The 21,458-nt window shown below is 32.5% G+C and overlaps 1 protein-coding gene across 1 annotated transcript; it reads left to right on the top strand.

Moving 5' to 3' along the window:
- The first annotated feature begins 3,331 nt into the window (after window positions 1-3,331).
- LOC110879166 (NAC domain-containing protein 92) lies at window positions 3,332-5,242 on the top strand. The gene is made up of 3 exons (XM_022127585.2): window positions 3,332-3,652; window positions 3,799-4,076; window positions 4,527-5,242. The coding sequence occupies exons 1-3, from the start codon at window positions 3,355-3,357 to the stop codon at window positions 4,980-4,982; spliced, it is 1,032 nt and encodes a 343-aa protein (XP_021983277.2). The 5' UTR covers window positions 3,332-3,354; the 3' UTR covers window positions 4,983-5,242.
- Window positions 5,243-21,458: the final 16,216 nt, after the last annotated feature.

Genomic DNA, 21,458 nt, shown 5'->3' with positions numbered 1-21,458 from the left:
GGCAGCTATGGAGATCGCCCCCCCCCCCCTTTTCCTTCATGACGCCCTCCGTTCCAGTGTTTGGCATCACCATTAGACGCTATAGCTCTTCATACCGCCCCACTACTGAGGAACTTAGGACGAGTTAATACGTATGGATTAAATCAACTCATAAAACAATTTGTCACTATTTCATTTGAGTAATAACCAATATATTAAATATGACTATAACAAGTATACTTAAAAGCTTTTTCTTAAACGATTCTTTGTTGAACATAAATACAAAACTGATACAATAAAAGTAAAATCACATTATATTAGGAGAATTTTAGGAACAAGAAAAAATAATTAGTCTAGAATTTAACTATGAAGATAACATAATTTTTAAAATAAACTAATCGGTAATACTTAACAAATAAAAAAATATTCAATTGTATATGATATAATGTATTACTAACTAGTATTAAGAACCCCCCGCGTTGCGGCGGGGGCGAGCACTAATGTCACACTACTGCCAACGACCATCGACATAGAAGTTGCGGTGTTAATGCGAAGAAATTAAATCGAAACGTAAAACATGGAACAAAATAACTAAGTTGATCTAGTACTCGCGCGTTACGATGAACCCGCGTCTATTTTTCCTGTTTGACAGGTTCATCATAATCTATATATACAAACCATAATGCATACATTACAACAACCATTGCATCAATATGTTGCAAATTATATTTATACAAGATTTTGGCCAAATTAAGTATATTATTATAAATAATAATAATAATAATAATAATAATAATAATAATTAATCCATATATAAGTTTGCAATATTTTTGTGCATCATCACTTGTATATTATGCTTTGGGTGTTTTTCAAAAAAAAAAGTTAATTTTTTACTTTTAACCCAAATGTTTTTACCTTTTACAATTTTAACCCTACATAATTTGTTTTTTAACTTTAACCCAATACTTTTCATTATTTACAATTTAACTTCACAACTTTTGTCACTTATACTTTTCATCTTTCGCAAATTTTCATTTTACGTATAGTTCTAAATTTTTCGAGTTAATACGACACAACGTGCATGTGTGGTTCAACGTTTTTACCTTTATTTTTCCATGCCATGTTCGTCGCAACACGCATATCCTAGGCCGAGTCAGTGTTGGTGGTCGATGACGGTTCTGTGACATTAGTACTAATTGACATCGTTTTACGCCCCGCCGCAACGCGGGGTGTGCTTTGTTAGGTTTTTAAAGAAAAAATGGTTATGCATATGGTTATCGTAACGTTGGCTTTGGGGGTTTTCCAAAAAAAAAAAATTGTTTTTTTTTTACTTTTCACCCAAAAGTATTTCATAAATTACTTTTAACTAAAATCTATTTGTTTTTTTTTTTTACTTTTAACCCAAAACTTTTTATCTTTTGCAATCTATCCTCATAACTTTTTTACTTTCAACTTTGGTCCTTTATATTTTCATTTTCCGTAAATTTTTCGCTTTATGCTTGGTTTTAAATTTTGTGACTTAACACATCGCAACGTGCGTCTTTGGTTTAACGTTTTTACGTTTTGTTCTAAATTTTGCGAGTTAACACGACGCAACGTGCGTGTGTGGGTGAACGTTTTTACATCATGTATTTTCCCCGTTTGACAGGTTTAACATAACGTGCAGGTCCTAGATTGACTTAGTTATAACTAAAGAATTCCCGCCGCATTGCGGCGGGTCGTAATCCTAGTTTACAAAAAAAAAACAACACAACTTTGAATGGATCAAACCGATTGAATATGGTAAGATAATGAAACCATCATTTGATTAGGGTACAACCACTTAAGCACAATTTACAACCATACATACATACAAAACAGACTGAACTTGGTAAGATAATGAAACCGATTGAGTAATGAAACCATTATTTGATTAGGGTACAAACACTTAAGCACAATTTACAACCATACATGCATACAAAACGTATTGAACTTGGTAAGGTAATGAAACCATTATTTGATTAAGGTACAACCAGTTAAACACAACTTACAACCAATATTTGATTAAGGTACAACCATTTAAACACAACTTACAACCAAACATGCATACAAATATTTCAAATTAATAGTATATAAATAACTTTTATAAGATCTATAATGTTACCAACTTGTTGTGTTTTGTAAGTTATATATAATTTTTGAAAAAAATGAACCCAAGCTTAAGGTACAACTCTAGTGTTTTGTAAGTTAAATATAATTTTTGAAAAAAAAACCCAAGCTTAAGGTACAACTCTACTAAACATTAACATTATTTTTGGGAAACCCCCAAAGCTTAAGGTACAAGTATACTAAACACCAACATGTTGTTAATTTATAATATGTTAATTTATAATATGTAAATTATATTCTACTTATTTGTTATTCAAAGATACATAACAAGTTAATATGAATTTAATATTTATAATAATTTAATTCTATTTTTTGAACTAAATAACTTTTAAATATAATCCATATTTGTTGGATAAATAAAACTGAAAAAAGTATAATCATATAAACAAACTGTAGGATAAGCTGTTCAAAAAAAAAAAAAAAAAGAAACTGTAGGATAAATAAAACTGAAAAAAATATAATCATATAAACAAACTACAGAAAAGTTGAATAAAGATGAGCTTGTACCAAAAAAAGAAACCGAGTAAGAAATCACTCATTTTCCATACCCAAAAAAATAGAATACTTAATAATTGAAAGTCAAAACCTCTCTTTATAAGTTTACTAAAAAATATGGATTAAATCTTTAAGTTAAATGTATAAAAGTATTTATCCTTAAAAAATAGAACAATTAATTATTGTTATTATTTTGCCATCAATAAATAGTTTATACTAAACGGTGTAAATATGTGGTAAAAGATAATCTAGTTTCTAATAGACTACCGTTTGGTAAAATATGTGGTAAAGATAATCTAGTTTCAAATAGACTACGTATACAATTTTAACTTTTTACTCAACCCACCTTTTGTTTTTGAATTGGGCATACTTTCAAAAATCACCTAAATTGTTAAATTGATGTGAAATATGTGTTATACTTAAATAAACTAAGACACAAAAGACATTTTTATTTTTTACAAATATCTTAAAACAAGCATACAATTTTATTTAACTTTATTGTAGAATTCAAATTTACTTTTTATTTCAAGAAACTAGTCTCATTTGTTTTCAGTCAATGATTCTTTTGTGTCTTTTTTATTAACAACTAACTTAGTATATAATAATAACTTACACTTCAAATCATTTATTATTATATATTTAGTTCCAAGGTTTAAAAAAATAACTATAAATAAATACTTAAACCAAAGTAGTTTCATAAAACACGTCTCCTTCTCCCCCTAAACACTATTTATGTTCTGGTCCTCTTCCCTCTTTTCAAACATTTCAATCTTCAAAGCCCACAAATTATTGCTCTGTTTTTTATTTTCAAAACATTTTTTTCAGAACAACAAACACAAGATTTTGACAAAAATGGAGCACAACTTCAATCACCAAGAACCAATTGATCTCCCTCCAGGTTTCCGGTTTCATCCGACCGACGAAGAACTGATCTCTCACTATCTTTATCCCAAGGTTTCCAATTTGAATTTTGTCGCCCGAGCGATCGGAGAAGTTGATTTGAACAAAGTAGAGCCATGGGAGCTTCCATGTAAGTCCTCTGTTTTTTTTCTTCTAATATTCCCCTGTTTTTGCTCTGTTTTCCTCTGTTTTTGCTCTGTTTTGCTCTGTTTTTGCTCTGTTTTCTTGATCTTAAAATTTTTAAATTGGAACTAAATTTGTTGTATGGGTTTGTAGGGAGGGCGAAACTCGGTGAGCAGGAATGGTTCTTTTTTTGTGTTAGAGATCGGAAGTACCCGACTGGATCGAGGACGAACCGAGCTACAAGTGCAGGGTATTGGAAGGCTACAGGAAAAGATAAAGAGATTTACAAAGAGAATTCACTTGTTGGTATGAAGAAAACTCTTGTGTTTTATAAAGGAAGAGCTCCTAAAGGCGAAAAGACCGATTGGGTCATGCATGAATATCGGTTAGATGGGAAGTTTTCGGCTAATAATCTTGTGAAATCGAGCAAGGTATGAACATCAAATTGATTCACGATTAGACTTTATGTTACTTGTGTTAATAAACTGTCAACTGGGCGGTCGGAAGTTACCGAACCTAAAAATTCTGTATAAGTAAATTTTTTTTTATAAAACCAGTGGGTCGAAAACGTATATACCTAAAAAATTCTATACGAAACGCATACATAACACTACTGAGCGAAAAGTTCGGGGGTCGGGCACCCTCCGGCCTCTTGAAAGCTACGCCCCTGTATACGGTAAAAATATGGTTTTTTTAGTCGGGGTGTTATCTGGAGCAGTCTTTTTACCCCTGTATACAGTAAAAATATGGTTTTTTTTTAGTCGGGGTGTTATCTGGAGCAGTCTTTTTATCTCTTGGGATCCCAGACCGTACTTTATGAGTGAGATATTACTGGGTATGTATGTATCTGTTTCTAAATTTACAACTTGATTGTTTTACAGGGTGAATGGGTGATCAGCAGGGTTTTTCACAAGAGTTCTGGCGGGAAAAAGATCCCAATATCTAGGCTATTAACAATGAAAAATGAATATAACAACCAAAACTCCTTTGGTTCATCAAATATGCCTCCACTAATGGAAATTTCAAGTGGGGATGGAGGATCAAGAACCGAGAATTCACACGTGACCTGCTTCTCCGAATCCATTGAAGAACAAGATCCAAACAACGAAGCGATTATGGGAAGCTGGAGCTCCAACAGCGCCGCTCTAATGGCGCCTAGAATCGACACAATGGTTCCAACCATGGACAACAACTTGGACTCAACATGGATGCAAGACCCCTCAATCCTCAAGATCTTTCTAGATGCAAACAACGATTCGATCATGAAAACCGAAATGGTGGATTATGGTATGAACTTGAGTGGTCAAGATGATTATGATTGCATATGGAATTATTGAGCAACAAGCAAAAGAATTGGGAAGTTAGTGAGAATAGTAAGTAGAAAGACCTAAAGATGGTGATTTTAAGGTTTTTCAACTTAGATTGATGTTTGTTAATACATTTTAGGTTAATTGCAAAGATTTGATAGAATCAAAGGGATTATACCATGTAAATCATTATATTAATCATGGGTTTTTATCTTTATTTGTATTTGATTAGCTGTAATTTTCATGAACTATTATATACGTGTAGATTTTATTATCACACATTTAAAACACATATTGTTCGTACGGTACAACTTTTAGGTTCATTATTTCTATGTTAATTGAATTAATTAGTTATCATTGGTCCATTAGTTTTAGGATGGATTTTTGGCATTCATGGTCTTGTCTCTAGATTCTGATTATAAAATTATATCTTATTATACTGTTACATAGCATTTGGGTATCCTGTTATCATTACCCATATGATTTGTGTGTTTCCTGCATGCCTTTGGGATCCTCGTTTATAGACTCATATGTTTAAGGGTACACGGGGTACCCACCGATATGAAATCGGTGACCCCTTTTCCCGCTCGGCAAAAGCACCGCCATCCATGCGGTTAGGTAGAGAGAGGAAGAAATCCGGTGGGGAGCTGCCGAAGAGAGGGGGAGGAGAGAGGGATGAGGGGACCAATCAAAAGTTTCCTTTTTTTTTTTTTTAAAAAAAAAAAAAAAAAAACCAATTCACCTAAGAGGGGAGTGCCGCCATCAATTTAGGGTGTTAGGGGAGTTTAAGAGGGGAGTTGACGTGACACACGAGGATTGGTTGGACGTAAGAGAGAGGACTCACCTCTTAGGTGAGCACCCCTTACACCCTAAAAACAATCATGCTGAAACCGATCTCAAACTAAACTCAAATATTGACTAGAAATATCATGCACAATTCTAAGAATTTCCTATTTTTAATATTTTCAAATTAATAACATTAAAATAATGTTAATTATATTTGTAAGACCGGATAATCCCTATTATAATAAATAATTCTAAATATTAGTCTCCAAAATTTATCTTTTACACTAATAAATAAAAATATTGCGGAACACATGACACAATTTTAGGCAACTTTAATTTTTGTTTTTTTTGTCTAATTTGGTATATCCATTTAACTTACACACGAATTCTTCCCATTTCATATTTACTCGATTTCCATTTAAATATTACATCTAATATATTCCTTATTTTGTTTTCATCAACCTCACACAGCTTTACCAATTTTTATAAGGTTATGGGGTGTATCTTAACATTTGCGGTGTTAATGGTGACATGACATGTTAACCGGCATTGTACACAACTCCTCCTTGTCATAAGGTGTGTTAAAAGGGTTATTTGTTAACATATCAACCATATGTTAAAGATTGAATTAATAATTCTCTTTTTTTAACCAAAAAACACTAAAAATTTGGGTTAGATGAAGTTAAGAGGATTAAACTATTTCCTTGGAGTGAAACATGTGACACTTAGGTTGAGTTAAAAAGGGTTAAAATATACCCAATACCTAATAAAGTTTAAATTGACAGTTGTTTTGTGTCTATTTTTAAAAATTTAAGAGTTGTGATTCTCATTTCCTCTTTTGCCTTTTAAGATCACCCGTGTTTAAATTTGAATTACAAATATAAAACTAAATTTTTACTAATTCAAGCAGTGTAATACACTGGATTCTAACATAGTATATTTATATATTCAGTTGCAATGTGAGTAAACAAGTATAAGATATATTCAATACAATATGACGGGTATTACATAATATCATATACTTTACAGACCTATGAAAACTTTATAGCTAATATCTTAACCAATCTCACATCAAAAAAACCTGGTCATGTATGTTCTTAGTCTAATATTTTCAAATTTACAACTTCAAATAATATTAATTATATTTTTAAGACCGGATAATATAATAATATCTCCGGCTTCAATCCGAGTAAACAAGTATCACATATGTTCAATACAATATACGGGTATATTACCTAATAGAGTTAAGTTCACGTATAAAGTGTCTTATCGTACAAAACGTACGAAAGACATGAAAAAAACCCAAAAAAACGCGGTGGCATTATCGTAATTAGTTACTCGTAGGCTAATTATCAAAATTACTCTAATGATCTTGTAGAGTAATTTTGATCTTGTATGGTAATTATAAAAAGAGTAAATTACAAAAATCGTCCTTTATGTATGTCACTTATTGTAAACTGTGTCCTTTGTCTTCAATAATTACAGAAAACGTACTCGATGTTTGCAAACTCTTGCAAGTTATGTCTTTAGTACTAACTCAGTTAATTTTTAGTGGTTAAATCTGACCAAATGGACCCCACATGAGGGTATTTTAGTCATTTTATTCTCATGTGAGGCCCGTCAGATTTAACCACAAAATACCCTCGTGTGGGGTCCATTTGGTCAGATTTAACCACAAAAATTAACTGAGTTAGGACTAAAGCACATAACTTGCAAGGGTTTTGCAAACATCGAGTACGTTTTCTGTAATTATTGAAGACAAAAGATACAGTTTGCAATAAGTGACATACATAAAAGACGATTTTTGTAATTTACTCTACAAGTGTATCTTGTAGAGTAATTTTGATCTTGTATGGTAATTATCAAAATTACTCTAGAAGTGTATCAAAATTACTCTATATCAAAATTACTCTATAAGTGTGCATCAAAATTACTCTGTAAGTTTATCAAACAACATACAATTCAAAACTACTCTACAAAATCATTTGTAAGGTAATTATGAAACTCTACAAAATTACCTTAGAAAATCAAAATTACCATACAAGATCATTCGTACAGTAATTATGATACTCTACAAAATTATTCTACAAGAACATTTTACAAAATTACACTACAAGATCAAAATTACCCTACAAGATCATTTGTAGAGTAACTTTGATAATTACTCTACAAGTAAATAATTACGAAAATGCTACCGCGTTTTTTTACATGTTCATCATATTCGTACGTTTTGTATAATAAGGGTATTTGTATTTGATTTTTTCTTACCTAATGTCATATACTTTGTAGACCTACGTAAACTTCTATAGCTAATATCATAACCGATCTCACATTAAAATACATGTCATGTTTATCGTTCTTAACGTTGTGGTTTTTTTTCCTCGTCGAACACGAGTTTTTCTACCAAGACTTTAATTTGGCACTATCCTCTTTCTTCTCGTATGGATGTGAATGTCAAAAGGAAATTTAAAAAAAAAAATATATGTTGTTAGGCCAACAACCAAGTAGCTTTGATGGCCTTATAGGATCGATGACATAAGTTGAGAGTTGTGCGGTAATCATTAACCAACTCCTTTTTAAATCAGAAAATGAAAAATAAAATGTAATGTGCTTTGAAAGATTTTTTTTTTTTTTTTTTTTTTTTTTTTGTTGGCAACCTTTTTAAATCAGAAAACGAAAAATAGAATGTTATGTACTTTGAAAGAATGTTTTTGTTGGCTTATTGGTTTTAATCATAATCAAATTGATTATTATCAACGTTACTATAGTTTAAGTAATTTTGTATTTAATTTAAGATCTGTTTAATTTTCTATAATCAACTCTCTATTAACAACTCATTTGAAACCTATAGGTCCTTTTCTTATATACACCAAACTAACAACTACAACTTTAAATCATAATTGGTATAATCCAAACTCCACTTTAAGCAATGCAATAAGTATAATAGAATCAGCACCTATTATGTCTGTGTAACTTGTATATCATGGGTGGACCAAATGAGACTAACGCCATAACATGTTACTTGTATAACAATTACTTACGACATTATACATAAAAAAAATATGAGGCAAAGTTTATGTTACATGAAAAGTTTGTACATTACTCTGACATCGTCATTGATGTTCTTTAAAAAACTTATATTAAGGTTTTCTTTCATACCATTATAATTTAGGTGACCCGTAATATCCATCCTTAATCCCTGATCCCAGACTGTCAGTTTAGCACCACATCACCATCTCCTTCTTAGGTATCAGATGGCACAACGGAAATCCAAGACACTATGCACACAAGATGAAATCACACAGACACGGAAAATAATATACACGACACAAGGATTTTATGTGGTTCGGTTCCAGTGGGGGATCTACGTCCACGGGATGCCACTAGGTTATTTTATCAAGCTCAGACAAGTTTTACAATTACATATGACATGATATATATAGAGACTAATCTAGGGTTTCAGGCTTGATAAATAAGAAACCCTAATGGGCCTTTTATACATCCAGATAAACGGGTCAAATGGGCAACCGAGCTCAAGGACATCACGCCAGCAATCTCTCACTTAAAGGCCTTGCGACAGATACCGAGTCTACCAACAAGCATAAAGCAATCTATGTCTTTAATAATTCGAAAACTTCAAACACACATAGGAACATAAGTCTTCCAGGTCCAACTCCAAAACAAACTTCAAACCATGTATTCCTAGTCAACCTAGTTGCAGCCGCCCCAATCATCATCAGTATACAAAAAAGGACCGTTTGAAACTCCTTAGAGCTCTAATACAGTTACCCTATATAATATTTAGTAGAGGCGACAATTTTTTACACGACTAAAACATAAATAAAAAAACAGGTTTTAAAAACGAGCCGCATTTGAGTTGACCCGTTTTAAAAAAAGACCGGGGGTTTGGGTTGATGCGTATAAGTATTTTTTTTTAGTTATAATCGATCCAACATAGTTGGTACCCAAAATTGTGTTAAAAGAACATACCATCAAAAGTGTATAAAGAACCGTGGAAAAAATCTAATTGACGATAAATGATAATAAACATAGGGTTGAGTTCATTGCAGAACTCTAAATAACTACAGAACTTTCAGAACATCTAATAAACAATCATTTTATATATAAGTTTTTGTATTTACGATCTTTTTATCATCTATTATATGTATTTCTTTGATTACATACATGTTAAAAGTAGTTTACATATGTTTAATTGCCAAAATTATATATATGTGTCATAACTAATTACATATATGTAAAAAAACTCGTTTACATATGTGTAATTATAAAATTACATATAAAAAATGATAAAATTACTCTTAACATGTATGTAATCGTAAAAGTACACATAATAAATGATAAAATTATCCTAAACATAAAAATATATAAATAAAAAGATTGTTTATTAGGAGTTCTGCGAATTCTGTAAATATTTATGGTTCTGAAATGATCCTGACCCAATAAACATATACCAACAAAAGTGTATAACCGCCGTGCATAAAGAACAACGGAACTGCTTTTTCTTGTATCGACTTTCTATAAAATAAAATAAAACAATGTCAAAAAGATGAAAACCAATTATTTGAAAAAGAACAAAACGATAAACAAGATTGTTGGACAAATTAGTTAGCTATAAATGTGACAAACGTAAGTGATATGTCTTGAATAAAACATTTTAACCCAAAGAATAAAATGTAAACAATATATATATATATATACTAGATTATTAGACCCGTGTACTACACGGGTTTAGGGATATAAAATAATAAATTATTTAATTTTATGTTGTTTTCATAAATTTACATAAGTGATTTTTTTACCATAGATGACGCAACAGTTGGTGATGTGTAAAAACCGATTATTTTAGAAACAAACCAACTTTATATAGAAATTATCCTATACTTTTATTTATTATCATGGCAAAACGTAGGGCGAGAGGAAATTGTCTTCTTTTCATTTTAAATGGAATCCTTCTATATGGCGGTATTAAATGAAATTTAGGGATAAACGTTCGAGTGCCAGTATTACTTCCGGATAATATGAGTGCCTCAATAACCTGATCATCCAGTGATTGATAGGACATGTAGTCGAGTTCCATTACAGAAACCATTCTTTCGATCAATATTTCTTGATAACGTAACTGGAATACTGACCTTTAGTAATTATCAATGGTTTGGCAAACCTAAAAATATAACTCCATATAGGACATCGGGTAAGTATAGACTTGCTTCATAATTACTATGAAGATATTCTATCCTTAAACCCGTGTATTACACGGGTCTAATAACATTGAAAGTGTTTTTAATGTATGAAAGTAAAACGGTTTTCAAGTATCAGATTAACCTATTATTTACCATTTTTATTATTATAATATAAAATAATAATTTATTTAATAGATGTTTTAAACATATAGCAAAAAAATCCTTTTAAAGAATAAGAAAGTGTTGTCACATTGACATTATTTGAATTGTTTATTATAAGAAGAATTGTTACTAATAAATAATTATATATTTTAGATAAGTCAAAAGTAAATAATCAATATCTAAGTAAACAATAAAAAAACTATTAGAGTTATAAGTTTTTAAGGAATTTTTTATTGTTTTGTATTAATAATAATAATAATAATAATAATAATAATAATAATAATAATAATAATAATATTGAGTTGAATGAGAAAATGTCATGTGGCATTATGTAGACCTTTTTATTAGTAGAAGAATACCATGTGTTATTAAGTAGACACTTTTATTAGTACTAGCGGTAACACCTGTGTGCAAACACGGGTGGTTTCTTAGAAAACCATGCATAACACATTTTATTAAACAATGAATGATTTTACATTTTTTAAAGTATACATAAAAATGGATTATGTTTGAATGATTATACATAAAGAGTGCTTTCATTAAAACCCCTTTAAAAACACAGGTAGTTAAACCAACGTAACATCATCGTCCGACTCGTCTTCAATTTCGGTAACAATCTCTCTCTCACATAATGCGAGGACAATTTTGACCAAACAAAAATGTACACTTTGATTATGGAGAAGAAACAATTTTGTTCATCCAATAGGCCAAGATTTTGCAAACGTGGGTGGTTTTTATTAAACAACGAATTGAAAATGGGCATACTACATTTTATTAAACAACGAATGACTATACATTTTTTAAGGTTTAATTGAAAATAGATTATAAAGAAACGGGACATCTTTTAAATGACAGATAAATAATAAACGTGTTTAATCATTTTAAAACAATAGAGTGAAACCTTATATAATGACGACATGTTAGCATAAGACCACTCCCAAACCGTTGTTCATTGCACAATCCTTCTAACGATTAGACGTCGAACTCCTCACTAAAACTTGTAGCCATATCGAGTTCCAACCGTTTCTCTAAGTCTATCACGCCAAAACCATCCGGATCACCACTATAATAGAATTTAAGAAATATTTGATCACATCACCAAGGCTTAGATAGTAAAGGTATAGAAACAAATCAGCTTTAGGCTTCCAGCTTGATCCTTAATCGAGCGCAGGTCCATGAGTTCTTCACAATTTGAAAAAAAAAACCTATTAAAACAAAATCAAAGTTAGCGTAGTTCAACACTATACCATATAATGAGTATTACTTTTGTAGTACATACATTGTGACGAGAACAGGACAACAAACAAAGAGATGACTAACCTTATGAACCATGTCTTCAGTAAGAGACGGGCCAAATCACCGACAAAAACTTCGACACCTTTGCTTCCATTCTCTGGTGTTCACGAATCTTGGGTTTGAGAAACAATCGAATCAGGCTGTTATAAGGTTACACAGAAATACATCAGTTCGAACCAGAAGTAATTACGAATCAGCAGCAGATCTGGAATTTGTTTTGTGTAGTTGTTACGGATCTGCTGATTAAAGCTTCATACGAATCTGCAAAGTGGTTTAGTGATTGCTGTGTAATAACGAACCTAGAACCGTACGAATCTGAGATTGTGAAAAAGTTTACGGATCTGCACATACATACAGTTTACGAATCAAGAACATTTTATATTCACAAATCAGCAGGTATCAGCACAAAATTGTTCACTGCATCAGAGTTAATACATCAGAATTGTTTTATTTGCGCAAAATACGGATCAGGTTTGCAGGTTCAAGTATCAGCAGCGTATAAAAGTTTTAAAACAAATCAACATTTTGATTACGGATCAGGTTTATGAATCAGTAGGTGTTGAGTAGTTGTTAGGGAACTGGACACCGATTATTACCAACCAACTGCATCTGCACGATTGAATTCAAGTACATCCTCAAAATCTGCAAATGCTAAAAACAGAATTATTTCATTCGCTGCTGTCATTTCGCTAATTATCTGCGGCAAAATTTTGTTGCAGATTGTTGTTCATAGAAGTCAGTTCGAAAGAATCAGTTCGCAGATTACATTTGCAGAATTATAATCCGTAGAATCAGCAGACACTGCCAGAAACAAAGATACCGCTTCACTAAAAACTTACGATTATCGGTTGAATTATGATCCACTGATTGGTTCATCTGCAATGAATAATGAAATTGATGAATACACTATTTTGAAATGACAGAATCAAGCAAAAGCAATTGCGTAAATCGAAAATACGAGTGAAAGAATAACGACAACGAAAAGGATTACCTACAAATGTTCTTCGAATCCTGGTGGAAGATCGAGCAAAGAAGCTGGAATTGGATAGTTAAGTAGAAAATGAAGAAAAATTACAACTTTAATGAGCATACCTTAGATTTTTGCCAACATTTTTCATTCTCAACACCCATAATTCGTAGGTTTCGTTAATTGACCGTAAAAGCCTCTAAGCGCGAACTGCAGATCCCAGCTGAATCAAATGATATAAAAAAAATAAAAAGTGAAACTTTTTATTGATACTGAAAAAATCTTGATTGCAAACTGGAAACAAATCAAATTATTAAAACAACTCAGATTTCTATTCCAAACTTGCTTTTTAAGGTTCAAGAAAGTGTGACCCATTTGCAAAAACTTATGAATGAACTGAACTGTTGATTAACCCTTTTAACCTCTGTTGACATTTTATCAAACATATAGTGAACACATAACAACTCGGTACAAGAAAAAGGATTTAAACACGTACCCTTAACCTTAACGTTTTCGATACAAACTTGATCCAAACATACCACGGGATCATAAAACAGATTCAACTAGCGAAGCAGCAAAGCACTATCTCCGATCAGATAATAAGAAACTGCAAAATTGACAGAAAGGTAACAACAGGGGAAACAGTTTATTGTTGAAAAACTCTTTGATTCAACAAAAATCGAGCACACCTGAAGAGAGGTCTGATCACTAATCCAACGCTACTCATCCTCACATCTTCCTTGTAACCGTGGCTAGTCACGATCTGATTCAAAACATCACAAAATGTAATTGATGCGTGAGTGAAATTGATGCATAATTAACAACCTGAATTTAAAGTGTAGAACAAAGATTTACCATCATCCGAGCATAAGCAGATCCAATACGACCAGCTTCAATCACAGCAACAGTTTGCCCTTTGAGCAAACAGAGCAAAATTAGGGTTTATGTACTGACAATTGTAATTCAAAATTTCAAATCCACAACCTAAACTTAAAAACAGAGATAACCCACAACAGAAATAGTCCAGATTTTGAATTTTTGAGAGAGAGAAAGTGAGTTTTAGAGAGAGAGAGAGAGAGAGAGAGTTGAGAGAAAAATGGATTGAATTTTGAAAGTGAAGCCCAGATTTTGAATTTTTGATTAGTGAACTCAGTTTATATATGTAAATGTTTTGAATTTTGAATCCGGAGCCAAGATTTTGAATATGGGCAATGGTTTTGATTGTAGAGGTTTGAATTTACAACATAGGTTGAATTTTGGAGATGAGCAGTGGTTTGCCCTTTTGAATGTGGGCCAGACCTTTGAAATTTGAAAATAGAGCAGTGGTTTGAATTTTAAAGTCTTTTAATATTAAGCTTTATGATGTAATAATGACATAAGAAAAACATTGTTGGACAGCCTCTCTGGCTGACACATCAGCTTTTCTTATGTCATTGGGATTTCTCCTTTTATAGAAAGTATAGATTAGTATTAGATTAATATATTATTAGGGGAAGGTTCATTTGAGAAGAAAATTAAATTAAGAAGAAAAAAAAACAAAGGGTAAAAATGTAAAACATTAAATAGTTTTTCTCTAAACTCATTTGTTATTATCTTTGACTAATTAATTAGTCATAAACACTATCATCTTCCACACTTAATTTTTTGCTTATACACATCAAAATTTATCCTACACGTTTTGAAATATATCATACACATATTGAAATTTATCCTACACAGCTCGTAATTCATCCTACACACCTCGTAATTTATGCTACACTTTAAATTATATATATATATATATATATATATATATAGGGTAAGGATAGTGTAAAAAGGGCCTAAAGTGTGAGAAGTGTATTATAACACTATATATAATACTATATAACACCATATAAACACCGTATAACAATATGTAACACCATATAATACCATATAACACTATGTAACACTATATAATATTATATAACAAATATAACACTTATATATACATCTATCATAGACATGCTATCAGACAACCTATAGTGTTATATTTGTTATATAATGATATATAGTGTTACATAGTGTTATATGGTATTATATGGTGTTACATATTATTATACGGTGTTTATATGGTGTTATATAGTATTATATATAGTGTTATAATACACTTCTCACACTTTGAGCACTTTTTACAGGATCCTCTACCTATATATATATATATATATATATATATATATATTGAAAAATATGTTTTTTTAAATAAGTTACAAATTTAATGTAGTTAGCTATTAAAAAAGAAGACTACCAATTAATGATCCATCTAAGCTTACCAATATACCCTTACACAAATATTAAATACAAAAATTAAATGAAGTAAAATGAAGTTTTTGTTGTAAAACAACGACCTACTAGCAATGTATAGAGAAGAATGGGAGATGGATTTCTTATTGATTAATTTCAACATCATATACAAATGCCATTATATATAGGCACTTACATTCGTACAATAGTAACTAAAGAGATAGAAGTTATAGAGGTGGATAGTCACTACATAATGGATGCACTAAAGGGATGGGAGTTATAGATGTGGATAGTCACCACATAATGGACACATTCATAACACTCCCCCTTGACTATCCACATGATATACTATTCTTTAATACGCTTGGTGATGCTGCCTCGTTAAAAACCTTGCTAGGAAAACCCAGTGGGACAAAACCTCGGCTAAGGGAAAAAGAGTGCAGCGCGCATTTTCTCCCCCTGATACTTTTGGATCAGATATGTTGCCTCATTAAAAACCTTTACTAAGAAAACCCAATGGGACAAAACTTAGTCAAGGGAAAAAGAGTGCAACTTGAATAAGTCTCCCCCTCATTTTAACATGTATCCTTTAAGTGACGTGTGTCCATCTTCCTTGAAAGTCGAATAAAGCCTTTGTAGCGAATGATTTGTTGCTTGATCCCTTAATGTGCAATCTTTTATGTTGAGCAATGTTGTATAATCTTCTAACGAGACTTTAGGTGCCTCTTTCAAAAAATTATCATATGTCCATGACTGTGTTTCGTTACATTCCTGCATCTACAAGACTAACCAAACTTGTTTTGATGGGTTAGTAAAAGATAATCAAATATCGTTTATACCTGAAATGTTTCTTTGAACTCATTCCAATGTCTCTTCGCTTGACACAGGTTATATCATGACAATAAGCTCAAGTGAAAGATATTATAATCATACATAGCTAGCAAAACATATTAATGCACCTATGCATTTAACGATGGTACTTCTAGAATGAGAATCTCTACTTTGATAGGAGATGATAATAGGCATTTCTTATAACAAATGACTTAACAACCTTTAACATACTTTAAGGTCCAACTATGTCCATACTAAATATCCAAACATCATCTTCTAGATGTACTTGGGGGATTGGTAAAATACAATTACATATATATGCGAACTGCAGTTCGAGTAATAGTTAGACCGTGCCAAGGTCATTCAAAAATTCTCCCTCTAAAAGCTCGACAATTTCTCTCGATGATGCCTAAACATCATCAATGTAAACTGCGATTATAGTGAACTTTTAAAAGTAGAACGTCGATAAAACATGGCTAATTTAATCAAACTTATACCCCCCTTTATGCAAATATCTCGAGTTGTATAACACTCGATCTAACTATTTTAGTCCATACATATTCTAAGAACTTGATATAGTACATTCTTGAGGTTTTGACAAGAAGCATTATCAATCCATGAGAGAATTCTTTCCATCTTATCCAAATATGCATGTGCTTTCACTCTTAGAAGTTTTGCTATATAAACTTGCCCTTTTAACGCATAGATATCTATATCATATGCAAAAATATCAAGAACACTTGCTTTTATCTCCAAAATTCATATTGTACCATGTTTGTACACAGTGTACATTGAGATGCCATAATAACCAGGTACACATTTTCTATGTATGTTTATTGGAGTATTGGTGGACTATAATTACATCCATTAAGGTGTTTTAATTAAACTCTTAAGCACTCAAATGCTTTAGGATACTCATGAGGAGTTCCAATTATATTCAATTCAATAACATATATAACATGTATATGTATTCAGATCTGAATTTATATAATAATCATAATATTCTCGAGAACTTATTTTATATGACTTAGTATCAAGTGATACATAACTTTCATAAGCCGCGTGTCAATTCTCTTTTATATATTACCAGACTAATAAGATATTGGAAAGTGAATGCATCCACCACTGAAGAATACGTTTTCTCATAATCAATCATAGGTATTTGTGAAAATTCTTGTGCCACCAATTTTGACTTATATCACTTAATTTGATTTTCACATGATTCGTGTAAAAGACACTTTTGTATCCAACATATTTTACAACTTCAGTTGTATGGACTATTGGTCCAGAAACTTTCCATTTCATTAGAGAACTAAACTCTGCCTTATTTGCGTCTTTCTATTTTGGCCAATCATTTCTTAATATTCATTCATAGGAAGATCTTAAATCTTGATCCTCATCATTTAATTTTATTGTTGGAATCAACTAGTCTACCATGCTATAGGCGTGCAATAGACTCATTACAAAAATATGTGGTTGTCCTCTTGGGACACAAAGATAACTGGAGCATAAGCAGTTGATTATGTGACTTACTTAATCACTCTATTTAGGTCAGTGAACTTGTCTGGTAATTTGTTATTTAATATTGGTAAATGAATTATACTTTAAACTTCTAGTTCATAGTTTATAGTCTGAGGATCAAGATGACATGATAATTCATTTCACTTTTCACTTTCCAACTGCTTGTTATCTCCCCCTAATGTTGGGAACATTCATTCACTAAAGTGAAAACCAATGAGCCATAAACGAATTTCTCACTAATGGCTTTAAGTATTTAATCATAGACGATTATTTATACCCAATATATTCTCAAACTTTTTAGGAGTCCCATCTTTGTGCGGTGTGGTGGATGAGTTTCAATATATGTCGCACAACCAAAATCGTTGATGAGACATATTTGGTTCCTGACCAAAAACCAACTGTATGGGAGAACTATAACTTATTGGCTTGATGTGAATTGATAGTACTTATATAAAATTACATGTACCTAAATGAACTTTTGCTCCTCTCATGATCATTGGATTTGTAACCAATAGTAGACGTTTAGTGATCATCTCAACAATAACACTTATTCTAATGATCGTTAATAACTTGGGAATCAAATTCACTATTATCAAATAAATATACTAATCTGGATTAATATGCTTGCTATCACATTAGCTAAGCCACAATCACACAAGCTTCAGGTTGTGGATTTGATAACCATTTAGACGATGCATCGATTTAAAACACTAAATGGTATCATGTTGGGATATGTGTCACAGCCCCCGGTCCCTAGTTCCCGGGAACGGGTGGCCGTGAGCCAGTTTCGGTGGTATCACATTTATTTATCCAATTTGGCAGCGGAAATTTTCATCAGGACCGTAGTTAGGAAATATTTTAATCAGAGTAAACCACCATGATTTATAACATTAAACATATGGGTAAAACCCAAGTTTTTAATACACACGTTTTATAGGAATAAATCCTATTTATTTGAATAAAAACATCTCTTTTATTCTTAGGTAACTTTATTGCCACTTTTCCAAGCCTTCAGTGCTGTCCAGCTGGCTTCTATTTGGCTTTCACATATTGTTACCTGAAACGCGTTTTAAAAAGGTTTTTGTCAGTGGGAAATACTGGTGAGTGAATCCCAATTTAATCAAGTTTAAATAAAAATTCACAGTGAACAGTATTGAGGGCGCATCCGCAATTACATTTGTTTCCAAGTTATATCAATTACCACCACACGGTAATGTCGTTCCGACTTATGGTCATGTTACTCCTTTACCAGGTGGTAACAAATTTTGTATACAAAACCCCAAATTTACCGACTGTAATTGTATTCTTACAAATACTCAATAACTGTTATTCGCATGGAAATTTAAGGTTTTGTAAAAACAGTTAACAAAAAGTGGATCAACTCACATTGCTGTCTTAAGTGATTCTTTAGGGTTTCCTGGTGAATATCTATAATTTACACAAATGCATGTGTGTTAGTATAATAACCCATTTTAACATTAGTAATACCCTCCCCGAGACGGCATTCCAACGACTACGTCGGGCAGAAAAACACGACAGCCGTTACGGAACCCTAGATCAATCGGGCAGCGTATCTAATACGTCTCCAGGGGTTATAATACTTACATCGTAGCAGAACCTCGCTATTTTAGGGGGTATAATGCCCGGGTATAGTAACGCCACTACAGAAATTGTGATTAAAGAAAGAAAATTGAACGAGACGAACTGAAGGCCGATGCGTTCTATTTATAGGGCTGTCATCGCACCCTCTCGCGGCCCGCGTTAATAATGGGCTAAGCTCACGCGGCCCGCGTCAATGCTGGGTCAACGCGTAGCTTGGCCCGGTCACCACCTAGGTTCGCCGTGTGTTGGGCCACGTGGCGGCCCAGGGCTGCGCCACATTCCAGATCGCTCGCGGCCCGCATGAACTTAAACGATCTTGTACGCGCCCCGCATCAACTAACGGTTTAAACGGAGTCCAATTATATCCTAATGCGGCCCGCATGAGCTTGAGGTGAGGCCCTACGCGGCCCGCCTCAGCTTAATAATTATTGTTTTTAATTTATTTAATATGTTATATTCTAATTTGGGCTCGGTTTTCACATACGGGGTGCATATAAAGACATATTGATATATTTAAAGATATATTAGGGTGTCATAAATATTATGAGGGTGTCGGTTTTACCGAGGGTTGTTATATCCTCCCCACCTTGTTTTAGAGCTCGTCCTCGAGATCTACTGGAACAAGTGTGGATATTTCTTTTGCATTTCTGATTCAAGTTCCCATGTGTATTCAGGTCCTCTTTTGGAATCCCACTTTACTTTGACCAGAATTAATCTCTTATGCTTGAGATTCTTAATTTTTCTATCTTCAATCTGTAGAGGCTTCTCTACAAATTTGAGTTGTTCATTAACCTCTATATCCTTGAGAGGTACTACGAGTGATTCATCAGCTAAACACTTTTTGAGATTAGATACATGAAATACATCATGTATTGCTGCCATTTCCTCTGGCAGTTGTAGCTGATAGGCTACAGGTCCTACTCTTTTAAGAATTTTGAAAGGTCCAATATACCTGGGACTAAGCTTTCCTCTCTTGATGAATCTTACTACTCCTTTCCAGGGAGAGACTTTCAATAATACTTTATCTCCTACTTGAAATTCTAATGGTTTGCGTCTGTTATCGGCATAACTCTTTTGTCGATCACGTGCTGCTTTCAGTCGTTCCTTGACTTGAATGATTTTATCAGTTGTTTCCTGTACTATCTCGGGTCCAGATAATTGTTTTTCCCCAATTTCTGCCCAACAGACTGGGGTTCTGCATTTTCGTCCATAAAGTGCTTCGAATGGTGCAGCATTGATACTGGTGTGATAACTGTTATTATAAGAAAATTCTATTAAAGGTAAGTGTTCGTCCCGGTTACCTCCAAAATCAATTACACAAGCTCTAAGCATGTCCTCCATTGTCTGAATTGTTCTTTCCCTTTGTCCGTCCGTTTGAGGATGATAAGCTGTGCTTAGATTTAACCTGGTTCCCATTGCTTTTTGGAAACTTGACCAAAAATGAGAAGTAAAACGGCTATCTCTATCGGAAACGATTGATAAAGGAATGCCATGTAAAGAAACGATTTCATTTACATACAATTTGGCTAATTGTTCCATACTAAAGGTTTCCTTCATTGGTAAGAAATGAGCTGACTTGGTTAACCTATCTACAATCACCCAGATTGTATCATTACCTTTCCTTGTTTTAGGTAATTTGGTAACAAAATCCATTGTTATCAATTCCCATTTCCAAACTGGTATTTCTAATTGTTGTAACAATCCTGAGGGTTTCTGATGTTCAGCTTTAACTTGTGAGCAAGTTAAACATTTAGAAACATAAGCTGCTACATCCTTTTTCATTCCTATCCACCAGAAATTTTTCCTTAAATCCTGGTACATTTTATTACTTCCTGGATACATCGTATATTTAGACTTATGAGCTTCTTCTAATATACG

Source organism: Helianthus annuus, chromosome 9 (assembly GCF_002127325.2).
Source record: "Helianthus annuus cultivar XRQ/B chromosome 9, HanXRQr2.0-SUNRISE, whole genome shotgun sequence".
In the NCBI taxonomy this organism is placed as follows: Eukaryota; Viridiplantae; Streptophyta; class Magnoliopsida; order Asterales; family Asteraceae; genus Helianthus; species Helianthus annuus.
Note: the sequence above shows the minus strand (reverse complement) of the source record. Positions and strands in the feature narration are given on the sequence as shown.

What these genes read in the sequence shown, in the direction of transcription:
- LOC110879166 (XM_022127585.2), top strand. Translation starts at nt 3,355, where the DNA reads ATGTTCTGGTCCTCTTCCCTCTTTTCAAACATTTCAATCTTCAAAGCC. An exon ending in AGAGCCATGGGAGCTTCCAT is followed by an intron (nt 3,653 to 3,798) that starts GTAAGTCCTCTG and finishes ATGGGTTTGTAG; the next exon opens with GGAGGGCGAAACTCGGTGAG. An exon ending in ATCTTGTGAAATCGAGCAAG is followed by an intron (nt 4,077 to 4,526) that starts GTATGAACATCA and finishes ATTGTTTTACAG; the next exon opens with GGTGAATGGGTGATCAGCAG.